Source organism: Octopus bimaculoides, chromosome 6, assembly GCF_046866305.1.
Source record: "Octopus bimaculoides isolate indiv1 chromosome 6, ASM4686630v1, whole genome shotgun sequence".
NCBI classification, from domain to species: Eukaryota; Metazoa; Mollusca; class Cephalopoda; order Octopoda; family Octopodidae; genus Octopus; species Octopus bimaculoides.
Window position 1 is genome coordinate 93,081,084 of NC_142933.1, and position 15,866 is coordinate 93,096,949.

The window sequence follows — 15,866 nt, forward strand, 5'->3', positions numbered from 1 at the left end:
TGTGTAATAGATGTTACAGGGGCAATAAATACTGAAGATGTACAGAAAACAGATTCCATCACATGCTAGGGGGAAAAACTAGAAGTAGTTGATGGTTTCCATTACCTAGGTGACCAAGTCAGTGGCAGAGGTAGATGCTCTGAGAGCATAGCTGCTACAATAAGAATAACCTGAGCAAAGTTCAGAGAGCTCCTACCTCTGCTGGTAACAAAGGGCCTCTCACTCAGAGTGAAAGTTAGACTGTATGATGCATGTGTGCAAACTGCCATGCTACACGGCAGTGAAACATGAGCTGTGACTGCTGAGGACATGCATAGGCTTGAAAGAAATGAAGCTAGTATACTCCACTGGGTGTGTAATGTCAATGTGCATACACAACAAAGTGTAAGTGCTCCGAGAGAAAAGTTGGACATAAGAAACATCAGATGTGGTGTGCAAGAGAGACAACTGCGATGGATGGTCATGTGTTGCATATGGATGAGGACAGCTGTGTGAAGAAGTGTCACACCCTAACAGTGGAGGGAACCTGTGGAAGAGGTAGACCCAGGAAAACATGGGATGAGGTGGTGAAGCACAACCATCGAATGTTGGATCTCACAGAGACAATGACAAGTGACTGAGACCTTTGGAGATATGCTGTGCTTAAAACCCGGCAAGCCAAGTGAGATCATAGCCGTGGCTGATGCATAACCGACCTGTTTCAAAGTACCCTTGAATTGTCAGGCAATATGCTGTGCTTGAGAAGAACTGTTGAATCAAGTGAAATTGTAGTCGTGAGCAATGCTGGTGCTGCCTGACTGTCACTTGTGCAAGTGGCACATAAAAAGCACCATTTGAGTGTGGCTGATGCCAGTGCCACCTGACTAGCTCTCATGCTTGTGTCACGTAAAAAGCACCATTCAAGCATGGTTGATGCCAGTGCCACCTGGCTGGCTCCCATGCCAGTGACATGTAAAAAGCACCCACTACACTCTTAGAGCAGTTGGCATTAGGGAGGGCATCCAGCTGTAGAAACCTTGCCAAATCAGGTTGGAGCCTGGTGCAGCCTCCTGGCTTGCCAGTCCTCAGTCAAACCATCCAACCCATGTCAGCATGGAAAGCAGACGTTAAGCAATGATGTTGATGATGATTTATATATATATTAGATTGGCGGAGTCACATATTATTTATTGCTAAATGACGATATAACATAACAAAATACCGAAGTGACGTACTACAAGAATAACAAATAACTGTCAATTTCAAACCTTGAACTCTGTAGGTCAAGTGACCTACTAGATGTAGCAGCCAAATCTTTCATATGTCACATTCTGTTATCATAAACAGGAAAGTCTAAGTCTGAAAAAACAAGATGGTCATGATTGGAATGTCTTTGATAATAGGTTTATTCAATCAGGTCTGATTAGCAGTTGAACAACAACAAATAGAACATGAGCCATCAAGAAAGCCTCTATGGGTCATGGGTATGAAACATTTTGGCTTCATGTGTCTAGCATTGCTGATTTGATGCTGACCTATTTGACATCAGATATTTTAATGTTTCTCTTGTTCTCTCCATCCTTTTCTTAGAGTCTGTCTCTGTCTCCCTATCTTTCTCTCTGTTTATGTGTACGAGAGTATTTCTCTTTACGTGTATGAGGAGAGGGAAAGTGTTAATGTTAAGCTTGTTCATTTAATAAATTGTAATGTCTTTTTCTCTCCCTCTCTTTCTATTTGCATGTGTACATTTCTGTGCATGCATATGCACGTGTGTTTGTTTCTAGCAACAGCAGTAACAACAGATCAAGAAAGCAAATGATAAACAAAATATATTCTTTTAATTAGCTTATGGGAATGTGTGGTGCTAGTATGACCTATGCAGTGGCAGCTCGTGTATAGGCACAGCGGAACTGCAGCATCCCCTATTATCACTCGATATTATTGGTAATATTCAATATAAAGAGTCCTTTTTTCTTTAATTCTTTCTTTATAGTTGTACAATATATAATCCTTAAGCTTAATGTTAGTAGCCATCCCCCTAGTTTATGAAAAAAATACAAATATCCTTTGTATAGGACTGTGTGCTTCACAGTTCCAGTGACATGGTGTTTGACTGTTGTACGCATGCTCACATGTCCAAGATAGGAAACTTCATGCTAGGGAGAGAGAGCACTGTCGTTCATGCAGTGCCAGTGAAAGGTAGTGTTTCTTTTTGACTCTGCATGTGTTGTGCTTAAAAACATGTTTATATTCTTGAATGTGACAAAGTGTAGAATTAGATTATTATCCTGCTTCCAGCTTCAGTGTTGCAGCCAGGATTTGAAAAATAGGGCAGATTTTCCCCCCTTATTTTGTAATTTATGGGGGTGTTTTTTAAAAACAATTCACGGTGGTGTTCAGTGGACAAATTAAACACACTACCCATCAGTGGCTAAAACGCGAACCAATCAAATTTATGTATATGTATTTGTTTTATATGTTTGTTTCCTTTTACACAATATTAAAACAACGGCTAAAACTTTTCTAAAGCAGCACCCCCACTAATTTTATCTACAAGCCACCACTGGATCTATGTAACTTCATAAAGATATTATATTGGTCTTATTGACATAATATTTACATACCTTCAAATTATGTACCTGCAGCATTGATGTTTTGTAATGTATCGTTTAAAAGAGTATATGACAATCAGAGAAAAATTAAGATTCTTGAAACTGTATTATTACTGACTTTTTTCTAACATTAAACTGGCGACAGATGATTCAAATTTACCAGTGAGGGGTAACATCTATGCTCTTCCCTGAGACAATAGTGATTTGCACTCTCAGCCACAAATATGCCAAACAGATGCATTGTTATATAAGTTTACAATACATATGTAATTATTTCTTCATTCAAATATTTATTTATATCAGTGGTTCTCATCCTTTTGCATAGAAAGACTAACATTTTCTAAATAAAGTTGTTGTTTAGCCACATGTTAGGCAATCCAGATCCACAACTAAGGACTGGCTGAGCTGATCTATGAGGAAGGACTTCCAAAATGGGACTACCCAGCCTTTTCTCAGACACAGTGTATGTCTTTTACATAAATTGATTGTAGGGAGTGAAATGAGGGAGAGCTGGCAGCTACTTCTAGCACATTGACAATCACATAGATACTCCCTTGTTGGTTTGTTTCAAACAAAATATGAACGAAGGTAATGCCAAGAATAATTTTTAAATGTTATTATAACACACACACACATCTGTAGGTATTACATTGCCATGATATCAATACTTCAAATTCAGTATTGACTGGGCATAAGGTGGTGAGCTGGCAGAATCGTTAGCACGCCGACCACAAATCTTACTGTCATTTCATCCATCTTAATGTTCTGAGTTCAAATTGCGCCGAGATTGACTTTGCCTTTCACCCTTTCGGAGGCGATAAAAATAAGTACCAGTTGAACACAGAGGTCCATAGAATTGACTTATCCCTCCCCTGAAATCGCTAGCCTAGTGCCAAAATTTGAAACCAATATACCATCTAAACCTCATTCAATTAACTACACCGGCTTCCCAGAACCGAATCTTTTACAGCAAGCAAGGAACGACTTTTAGAAGAGTCTAGAATTTAATTTTCATTCTCATCAATCTCCTTTAACTTCAGCTATGTCCGTATGAAATAATTCCCTCTCTTTTTTCAAGTAGATCTAAGTTTTTTTTTTCAAGCCACTCGAAGAAGTATTTGTGTAGATCAGTTAGGGGCAACCTGCGGGCATTTTTGAATGACACGCCTAATGAAAAATTACCTTCCATTTTCTTTGTGGTGCGACTTGCCTGATGATGAACAATGTTTGTGACCCGCTTCTCGAAAAATGGTTGCTTATGCTTGGTATAAGATATTCTGTGTTCGTTCTCACTTAAAACTGTTTTAGTTGTGTTGCTAACGCCCTCAGGAGATGTGTTACAGTCGCCTATGGTTCTTCATTTTAAGTCTGACTACTCTGGCAGAGAATCTAATACCTATTTGTTTTAGCAAGTCACAAAACCAATTTTCGAAGAGCATTAGCTCTAGTTTGACCTAACATATTACTAGTTCATGTTTTACCGAACCGCCCCACCCCAGACAGCTGAGAATCAGAGTCAACGCTATAGAGATTTTGGAGATAAAAATATGACTACATACTACATAGCGTTCAGTCAGTTGCTCGTTGTCAACAAGTAATAATAATAAATACGACTACATATTTATATATATATATATATACATATTACTGAGAGAAACAAACGATTGTCTTTGCTCTCTAGAAAAATTTAGGTTATGAACAAGTAGTAGCAGTGCTAAGATGAAGCTTGCTAAATCCTATTGCAGAACGAACTATTACAAGATTTTATGTGGTTAAAAGCAATATTAACGTTAAATAAAAACTGAAAATATGCTATTATTTCTGATATATAATACATTAATTTTGCGACCTTTAGCGGAAATAAATAATTAAATTATATATATATGTGTACATGTATGTATGTATATATATACACATATATTTCTGAAAGTGTGTATGCATGTAAAAATGATCAAATCACTAATTTGTTCGGCATCATACGCGTTTTATGTTGGGATAAAATAGGTTTGTCCACTTGATGTTCCAGTACTGTAAAAGTGGTATAAAGAGGCACGAAAAAACTACAATTATCATAGTTGACGTCACATGTCAAAGCCTTCTGGTTTAGTCCATTATAATGTTTAGGGTTTATTGAAACTTACATCGTCATTTCTATTATTTCTTATTTTAAATGCTTTGAAACAGATTAAAAATATTCGTGCTATTTACTCTTGATTATGTTTTTCATTTTATTATACATTAGCAGAATTGATTTTATTTGAATACAAACATTTGTTTTTATTTAGTCTAAATTTATAGTGCGAATCTATCGCACCTTTTTTTAGGTCAGATCTATAAACCGCCATTCCTGAAATCTTTAATGATGTGCATGAAGCATTCTTGAGGTATTTTTTTATAATTTCTGTTATATATTGACCCATGCTTGCCCAACGTTAAATAGCTATTATTAGTATTTGTTAACCTTTAATACTTTTATGTTTTAGTTTTAAGTAATGAACATCGAGTCAATTTTATTCTCAAATCATTGTGTACCTTGATCGTACATGCTTTCCCTTTTGCTTGCAGTCTGAATGTAATGGTTAGGCATATTTTCCCCTTGTTTTTCCACCCCCGCTGTCCACATCTCACTTGATTTTACTATAAAAAGAAGATGCCCATTTCTCGATAGTTGTACTTATATATAAATATGCACATTTATATATATATTGAGAGGAAGAGACAATCTTGCATATGAAATAGATTCGGTTTCATTGACAATTAACACCTGGCACCGAGTTTTTCTTTTCTTTCTATGATGTGTTGTATCAGTCCTAAATATTGCTTCCGCTTTGAGCAAACCTTCGATTCCACTTGATGACAGAACACTACTAAATGCTTTCTTCCTCCCATATTAAAATCTTATTGCCGCACTAGTCTATCGTTTTTAATTTCCTTCCTTAATTATGTGACTACTAATTAATACATTTATAAACAAAATTATATATAATATACACACACACCTCCGCCTTCTACGGGTATATATAGATAAACATGCCTATATAATACACAACTTATATAATATATATATATATATACACACACACATACATATATACACAGTCTTATATTAGATGGCTGAGGAGCGTATTGGATGTATATTTGTAGCAATAAATTTTGAAACCATTTTGTTTTTGTAATGATATTTACATTGTTAAAGGTTGTTGCGAAGAGCTAAGTATACCTGACATTTAATAAACATTTGAGAAAAGAAAGGAAGCTATACTAAAATTAACTTGTGTATACATTGCTACATGCAAATTGTTATCTACTTGTTATGACTATATATATATATATATATATATATATATATATATATATATATTTATGTGTGTGTGTGTATGTATATATAGTTGTACGCATTTTTTTGTTAGGAAAATATCTCAGCCAGTGTTCAACAAATAAGACGAGGAGGTAGGCAGCAGCAGTCGTACCCTTGTTGTTTGCTTTATATAGCGTACTGTACTGTATTCCTCCATGTTCCGCCATTATACATGTCGTTTGTTTCATCGTTTTATTTCGTCTCACCACAACAAATCGTCTTTAAACCGCAAATAGAAGAAATGTCTTGCAAATAGTTTTTAGTCTGCTTCTTCGAAATTCAAAATTAAATTTCCTCATTGAAAAATATTTTCTTCATCGTGACTGTGTTCATAGCAGCTGATACATAAATACATGTTTGTATGTATGTGTGTGTGTGTATATATATATATATATATATATATATATATATATATATATATATATATATATGTATAGCGAGAGGTCAATTCTGCCTTGTAGGCAATTGTATATATTTTGGCATGATTGAAAAGAACTCGCACACACACACACACACACACACACACACACACATATATATATATATATATATATATATATATATATATATATAGTTTTTCGTTACGAGTGTTAAATTATTAAGGAGACAGCCTGCAATAGAAATATCTAGTTACAAATATTTAGTTACATTGATCTAGCTGGTAATATTAACTAACATATCAGAGCAGTTGCTCGGATTTAAGCACTATCGTGTCTGTTGGTTGACGTATTTTAATTCGGACAATATTATGTATGTTACATTAGCAATATAAACCTATCTGTGGATAGTTCCTTTGTCTGCTTTCGGTATTGATTGGCATCGGAATAATTATAACTTATCGATTTGAGGATCTATTCGTAATCTGCTATCGCACAACTACTATAATCGGCATCCACCCCTCGTCTCCAACATATTGATCATGTTGCTAAGCTTCTTCTTTTTTTTTTATTTTCTTTTCTTTCTTTTCTTAAATTCTACAATTTACTTATTCATGAATCGGTTGATGATCATGCATGAGCATATAGTCATCTTCATCCATGTAGCAGACATTAAAAAAAAAAAAAAATCTTGTAAACTCAAAATAGTTGCTGTACGTCATTTGAATGAAGCTTGCTACCCTGGTTGCTTCCTGTGCTAATTTTGTAATACACGTTGTTAAACCAGAATTGCTTCATGTTCTTACCAACAGGTCACTCCTAATCGCGCAAGCCTTACTATCAAAGGCGCTCTCGTCAAGACCATCCAATCTTTTGTATATCTGGGCATACATTGTTTTTCTTCGAGAGAGATTTAGCTGTTATTTCTAGTAGGTCCCTTGATCGAATTGTTTCATGATGTTTTGCTGCAGGTCAGTTTTGTCCAAGTACATATAGGATCAAACGCGTTCCAGCCATAACAATATTGTCTTTTACAATATCATCCAATGTGTTCTTTTTAAAGATGGTTAAATGTGATTCGAGTGAGATTCAGCTATTATTTCTAGCAACCTGAGGCTTTGCTCCTCGTAGGCTCGACGAATGCTTTCTGCATTTTGATTTAGTTCAAATCTATTGAACCGTCTCATTCCTTACTGACAGCATATCCACCCTTCTACACGTTATTGGTTAACTCTTGACATTTTTAAAACGACTGTTTTAAGTATTTAGTACGCGTAGACCAGCTAACGTGTGAAAACTTATCCACTGGGTTTTCCATCACAAAATAATCCTTCTTAACGTTTCAGATTGTGAAGTTGGAAATCCACAAAGCTAATTATTAATTAACAATCAAACGATTTTTAAGAAATGTGTTTCATTTAAAATAAATCTGTGGCAGTTAAATATAAAGTATCTTTTATCATTTACTTGTTTCCCGGATTGGACTGCGGTCATGTTGGGGCACCGCTGGGGGAGGGTTTAGTCAATCAAATCGACAGCAGTAATTTTTTTAAAAGTTTGTTACTTATTCTATCGGTTCTTTTACTGACCCGCTAAGTTACGGGTAAGTAAACAAACCAACACCAGTTGTCAAGATGTGACAGGAGTATAAACACGTATGTGTATATATATATATATATATATATATATATATATATATATATATATATATATATATATATATATAAACAATTGCAGCGTGGAAGGTGTTTATAAGCCATTTAAAATAACACACAAAATCCGTTAGATTCACTTCAACATTTAAATTTAATTTGTCAAAATATTTTCGTCGCTTTGAGACCGCGACCTGTTCACTGACAAAATTGTGTGCTGCATCTGAGAAAGTAATAGTTAGTTCATGATATATATGTACATGTGTATGTATGTATGTATGTGCGTGTACATGTGTGCGCGTATGCATCTGTGTACATGCGTATGCATGTGTGCATGCCTATACACATGTATGTATGTATGTGAGTATGTACTTATGGATGTACGTGAGTAATAGGGTAAGTGTGTAGACGTGTTTGTGTGTGTGTGTGTGTGTGTGTGCGCATACATATGCACACACACACACACACACAAACACGTCTACACACTTACCCTATTACTCACGTACATCCATAAGTACATACATGCATACTCACATACATACATACACATGTACATATATATCATGAACTAACTATATTACTTTCTCAGATGCAGCACAGAATTTTGTCAGTGAACAGGTCGCGGTCTCAAAGCGACGAAAATATTTTGACAAATTAAATTTAAATGTTGAAGTGAATCTAACGGATTTTGTGTGTTATTTTAAATGGCTTATAAACACCTTCCACACTGCAATTGTTTTCGTTCCAACACACGATCTCAGATCAGGTCACTTGCTATGCAAGTGCATCTCCTAACACCTCGTTCAGAGATTTAACATATATATATATATATATATGTAAACGACAGGCTTCCACACAATTTTCAAATTCACTCAAGGCATTGGTCGGCCCAGGGCTATAGGAGAAGACACTTGCTGAAGGTGTTGTACTGTGGGACTGAACCCGAAACCATGTTGTTGTAAAACGAAAACCTAGTTTAATTATTTCTGCTTTAGTCTCTTTAGGTTGGTGGCTTGAAATTTAAAGACTAACCATCACTGTATTAAGAATCTATTCTCTTGATTTTTATCATTTTTTTTTTTTTTTTGTATCCTTCACCCTCATTTAATCCTAATCAAGCAAACTTCTCAAAAGCATTCTTGTTGTGACCTTTCTGTGTTTTTTTTTTTATGTCAAGGCCACATAGTCCAATGTAATGTCTCTCTTCTTATTTTTAATATGTTAGGGCGTGACCTGAGAGAAAATTTAGTTGCTATTTCTAACAGATTATCAGCATAGAGGGTTATCCCTTGTTTCATCATCATGATTTGACTTCCATGTTCCTTGCTGACATGGGTTGCACACTTTGGTGTTCCATGGTGATTGAAGTTATGGGGTTATGGGACCATCTCTAACTACTGCAGCTTTAAAATCCTATTTAGCAACAGATTCAGCCTTCAATGATTATGTTTCTATCTAGGGAAGTATAAAACTAGACAGTAATGTTTGAACTAAATTATTTAGAGTGTTTAGTCTTCACTATTAAAAGGTCATTTAGAGAGCTGAATTGTAGTATCTTTTAAGTTATTTGGCCGTGTCTGTTTGCAAGTATTATTTCAATCAACCAAATTTTTTTGTACTCTGTTTATGCAAAAGCATCTCTTGGTGATAGAATGGTTATTCATTTGTGAAAAAAGAAAATCCAAAGCATGACATCTACAAGAGAAAATGCTTAGCACATTTTATGTCAGGTAATGTGTGTTGATTATCCAAGAACTGTGTTAAGTGGTGAGATGCTGTGAAAGCCTTCCAGCTCCAGTTAACCCAGATATACAGACACTAAATGAGACCTATCTGTGTATGTGAAGGTGCATGGCTAGTGGTTAGAGTGTTGGGCTCACAATCATGAGGTAGTGAGTTTGATTCCCAGATTGGGCTGTGTGTTGTGTTTTTGAGCAAGACACTTCATTTCACGTTGTCATTGCCTCGGTGAGGCCCAATGTTATATATAAAGGTGAGCTGGTAGAATTGTTAGTACATTGGGCAAAATGTTTAGCAGCATTTCATCTATCTTTATGTTCTGGGTTCAAATACTGCCAGTGTCTGCTTTGCATTCCATCCTTTTGGGGTTGATAAAATGAGTACCAGTTGAACACTGGGGTTAGTTTAATCGGTTTAGCCCCTCCCTGAAATTGCTGGCCTTGTGCCAAAATTTGAAAACAATTATTGTATATAATGTATGTATGGTCCTTAATAAGGTTTGATTTAATGCACCACTCGACAAATTGTACAAGTTCACACCCTGTAAACAATTTTGTGTGGAAACATGCTGATGAAACAAAATTTATTTGAAACTTCAGAAACAGGGAGTGCTTAATGATAGTGAAAATAAAAAAATATAAATTTTTATTCTTAGAGAGTTGTAGTTTACAAAACTACAAAAATTGGTGGGTCAAATTTTATGATGATTTTCAAAATCGGTAGAACCACTGTTGCCCAACTATTTATGCAGCAAACTTGGGACCAAAGATGGTCAAGATTTATGGCTAGAAGCTAAATATATATATTTGAAATATAAAATAATCAATGAAGAGCAAAGCATGAAACTATGTTTATCAGATAGCAATTAATTTACTCCTTAAAATAGGTCTGTTTAGTCTTAATTTAGTTAAAGAAAAATAAAAGGAAAGTAAAGAACAATTACATTTAGCAAAGGCAGGTGCAAATTAATACTCAGTATTTTCATCATCCATTCTGAATCCCTGTGCTTCTTATATTGGTCTATTCATAGCTTTGATTAAATGCATGTTGTAGAGCAGTCATTTTTGAACAAAACCATTCCAAAAACATTAGGTTATGACTAAAACAACAAAAGAAATTAAAAGCAAAGTTATCAGAGGGGTAACGGATATCCTGCATGCAGATAAATTTATTCGTGAATCGTTGCCAGTGCCGCTGGACTGGCTCCTGTGCAGGTGGCACGTAAAAAACACCTTTTTGAGCGTGGCCGTTGTCAGTACCGCCTGACTGGCCTTCGTGCCGGTGGCACACAAAAGCATCCACTACACTCTTGGAGTGGTTGGCGTTAGGAAGGGCATCCAGCTGTAGAAACTCTGCCAAATCAGATTGGAGCCTGGTGTAGCCTTCTGGTTCGCCAGTCCTCAGTCAAATCGTCCAACCCATGCTAGCATGGAAAGCGGACATTAAACGATGAGGATGATGATATAGTGTGGTTTACAATGTGTTGCTTACCCTTTTTAAATGAACTGAATTAAGCTTTGTAAGTGTTTGACTGAAAGAAGATTAGAAGACTAAGAATGGTTGAAATTAAGAAATCAACTCATAAATAAAAGAAACCCTCGAATCCATCACTGTACACACACACACACAGTCGCACATCTATGTATGTATGTACCCACACGTCTACATACATAGGTACACCATGATCTATACACACGCAGATGACGGTCGATTCCTATAAAAAACGTAAACAAAATGAAATATAGAAATATTGCATAGCAACATCTTTTGATGATGTCAGGCGAATCAAACATACTGTAGTTCGTTGTAGGATAAAAATAATATGTGCACTTGCTTATCAGGAAATCTGTAAGTTTTACTTTAAAAAAAAAGTTTTTTTTTTTTTAAGCATCACCATTATAGGTATTTATACTCTGGTGAAATTAAGAAATCAACTTTTATGCCAAAGAGGATGAAAATTAGGTGAACTTAATTGTGGGAAATTTAGAAGGCTTTGAAAAGTCTGGACTTGAGAGTGTGATGATGATGACAATAGATCACATTTGAGCAAACCCACCCAATCAGTGTTCAAACTATTGAATAATCTTGATAGTTTTTTTTTTTTGTATTTAGAATTTTGTTTTTAACTTTAAATATTTTCTGGATATCTTTAATTTTGTTAAATCATTTATATTGACTTTCATCCTATTTATTAAAATTCTTTGGTTCTTTTTTTCTTTCCAGCATGACTGTTAACGGAACGTACCGTCCTCGGTGCTTTTTTGATGTGGAGACCAATGGACGTGCATGTGAGTTTTAACTTTTTTAATCCATTGTCAGATTGATAATTAAGCATATTGTAAACACATTATAATTGGTGTTTCATTGTCCCAGTGGATGGACAAGAGTGTTGTTACTTTTAATTAGTCTAGATATCTCATTTGAAACCAGTGTGGCATTTTATTCTGTGCATTTTCAGGAATAAGACCTTTGATTACAATTGGAGATCAGACTGATCAAAACAATGTAGATGTACAAAGGGGTGCTGAAAAGTTCCTGGCTTTGGGTAAAAGAAAATACGATAGGATCAGTTAATTATGATTTGATTCACACACTTATTGCAGTGTTCCTTCAGATTTTCTAAGCCCTGTAAAAGAACTTGGAAGGTTGGGCCTCCAACCAAGCCTTTCGTGATACCCTTAGAGCCAAGAACTTTTCAGCACCCTCTCGTAAATGTTTAGATCTTTCATCTTTCATGATGGGATTAATAATTTGAAAAATCCTAATGGGCTTAACAGTTGATTTCAAATGCTTAGATATTTGCTAAGTTTTGAGTCTCTTAGATTTTATTAAATTTCTTCAGTTTCATGTAGCATCTGTACTTTATTTTCCTAACTGCCATGGCTCAAGAAAAGAGAATATAATTGACTAACTGACTTAGGTTTGTGGTTATTTTATATACCGCGGAGAATAATGGGTATAGTTGATTTGATGAAATTTGTAGCTGAACGAGGTAATGATCTAAATACTGTAAAAAAACACTCAGTCTGAATCAATCCCTCTCATTTTCCATGCTTGAATGTGTAAGACATTTTTCGCAAACATTAGATCAAATGTTTTTTGCAGCCTCCTATTACTAACTAATCAATCATAAAGTAGGCAGTTAACAGAGTAATGTATCTTTCGAGGAGCATGAAAAATATAGCAAGTTTTTAGCTCGTAGTTGTCCAACGTTTTAGCACTACATTCACTATAGTTATTAAGTAAAATAGTGTTTTCAGTAGCTATATTTTACTTGATATTTTTGAAATAGTATTTTCTCTAATGTTATGTGTTATTTCCCTTGCCAGACTTTATTATATATCCTTACTATGATTGTATTGTATTCATAGAAAGTCTATCATATTTATAGTATTCTACATTGTTGTTTCTTTTGATCTCTAGTCTGTTCTTAATATGCAAATGTATGCCAAGAACAAATAGTTTTTGTTTCACTCAATTGGCTTAAATAGGGCAAACTGACATTGGTTTGGATGAGGACTAAAAAAAAAAACAAACAATTATGTGCATTAAATACAACCAGTAGTCTTTATTTAGTCAATAAACATCAAATGGAATTGAAAAATAGTCGCTCCATTTCCAACATTGCAAGGAGTCTATATTGAAACGAATTGATTATCAGGATTACATACTTTGCAGTGACTTAGAATAAACTGAAGAAACGAGAAAATTCAGTTGTTTTTAGATTGAAAGGAGCCAATGTATTGATTAACCAGAATAAACACATTAATCATGCATCTTCCGTTGATTTCCTTGAAATAAATATTTCAAAATATTGGATCAAACCACATTGGCTGATAGACAAAATCCAGCAGATTACTGTTCCTAAATCAAAAGATGAAATTGAAAAGTATTTGGAGTTTATAGCTACTATTGCTGGTTTGTATCAGAATTTGTAGACCTAGTGGAACTTCTTGTGGTAAAAGGAACTGTCTTTATATGAGGAATGCTTAAAGAATATGCATTAATGTTAAACAAAAGAACTTCTTACACAATACCTTATTTTGGAAACATTCTCTACCGAATGTGAAACAACTTTTATTGATGTTTCTGAATATGCCAAAGCTAGAACATCTCATAATGGAAAGCCCTGGATATGTTTGTCTATTTTCATTATCATCATCATTTAATGTTCATGTTCCATACTATAGTATTTAGAGAAACTGGAATGATATTAAATGTGAAACTTGTTATGTGATAGGAAGTACTGAAAAAAAAATCCTTCAAGCTTGATGCTGGTCATTAGTTGTAATTCATTTTTTCAAAGGCTCTTGATGTTTTCGGGCTAACTTCATAGTAGACTGCTGAGTGAGTTGTCATATTATCACTACAAGACAATTGCATTTTCATTCTTCATTATCGTTTAATGTCTGCTGGCATAAATAAGCTACTGATAAAATGGCAAAATTGTGTTGATAATTTAGGTGCATACATTGATTAACTGCATTGTTTTTTGTTGAGATAAAGTAAAATAAACTTTTAGTTCAAAATCGGACATTTCATTCTTAATGACCTGATATTTGCAACCATCTGTCTGTCTCATCATTTCCTTGGGAACTTGAAGTCCTTCTGTCTTGTGTGTTCACCTAATTGGTAGGTGATCAGGCTGCTCCAGGAGCCTTGATCTCTCCTCATTCTTTATACCATATTGATCTCTTCCATGTAAGCAGGAGAAGCTAACATGGTGTTGCCTCATATGTGTTCTAAAACTACCGTCTGCTAATCTGCAGGATCATAAACACAGGATTTCTCTTCATCTGCCAGCCTTGATGAAAGTTAATATCAAATTGTCATGACAGCAACTTTCATCTCATTCTGTCATGTTGTCCTGATTAGCTTAAGCTTAATTAATCTATTGCACATTCTATCTTCCTCAGTTACCTTATCTATTCAACTCTCTTCTAATAATATACCTCCATTACTGATCCCACAAGAATTTATACCTATGCTCTTTGCCTGTGAGGAGTCTAGCTGAGGCTCCCTTCCATCTTGTCTCTTGTACACAACACACATCTACCTACCTCACCTCTGGTCCAGCATCTCTATAATCTCACCTGACCTTCAGTTTATTTTTGCTGATGTCCAGACAGTTGAAGTTATCAGCTTTTATTTTAACACATATAACCTTCATATTCACTTAAAGAATCACATTACTGGAAAAAACTAGTGTAGACCAACTCCTTTTAGAATGTCAGTTTGTCAGACATTCTTCTGAAATGATTGTAGATGATGATCTTATCTTAAATAAGATTATTATTATTCCTGAACTTTATGCAAAAGTTCTTTTCACAACTTATCACACATTTGGATGTATAACAAACATTAAAGAAAGCAAGGGATTGTGTTTGGAGGTCTAATCTTGATAATAGAGATAATGAATAATTTGTGAAATGTGCTCTAAAATCAAATTTAAAGGCATCACTTGTACTAATAAGTGGTCTGAATCTCAGCTGGAAAGATTACATAGATACGATTCTATCACTTAAATCAAAGCCTTTTTATATTCCAGATCAATTGAAAAACAAGGAAATGTTTATTTCTCATTTTCTCTAAACTTGGCATTCCATTGACTTACAGTCTCAGACAATAGACCAGAATTCATTCAATTAAAGGTTTGATTAAATTGGCTTTGTTGCAAGAAAATTGAAAGTCCTTCCTATAGCATTGTTTTTCGATTGATCTCCTCCTGAAACATAAAAAGGCTTTGATTTGATTGATAGAATCCTATTTGTGTAATCTTTTCCAGCTGAGATTCAGGTCACTTATTGGTACAAGTGATGCCTTTAATAGTGCAGCAGTAAGAATTCTGCAGCCAATCGAATCTGCATTAAAAGTTTACAGTTCATGAATAGGAAATTTGATGAGTGTTTGCCAAAAGTTCTTTTCAACCACCACTGTTTCTCTGGTGTATGCAGGTTATCTACAGCTGAGAAATTACTGGGCTGATAATTAAGTTGCAGTAAATCTTTTTCATGAGGTTGGACATGTGCTTCATTACCTGAACAATATAATGAAATTTCCTGCATATGCATTCCTGCTGACAAGAGCACAGCCTAAATTAAAACACGAAGATGAAAAAGCTCAGCATAATTTCAATCACTTACCTTCT

At 34.8% G+C, this 15,866-nt stretch overlaps 1 protein-coding gene across 5 annotated transcripts in view; it reads left to right on the forward strand.

The window, feature by feature from the left end:
* Positions 1–4,934: 4,934 nt before the first annotated feature.
* LOC106881822 (uncharacterized) overlaps positions 4,935–15,866 on the forward strand; it is a 53,487-nt gene continuing 42,555 nt past the window's right edge. For all 5 annotated transcript variants that reach the window (XM_052968665.2, XM_089354253.1, XM_014932334.3 and 2 more), the window contains exons 1-2: positions 4,935–4,975; positions 11,942–12,006. Coding sequence is in view for 3 of the 5 variants with exons in the window: in XM_014932334.3 (XP_014787820.1) it covers positions 11,943–12,006 (64 nt within the window). In the remaining 2 variants the exon portion in view is untranslated. The remainder of the gene's footprint in view (positions 4,976–11,941; positions 12,007–15,866) is intronic.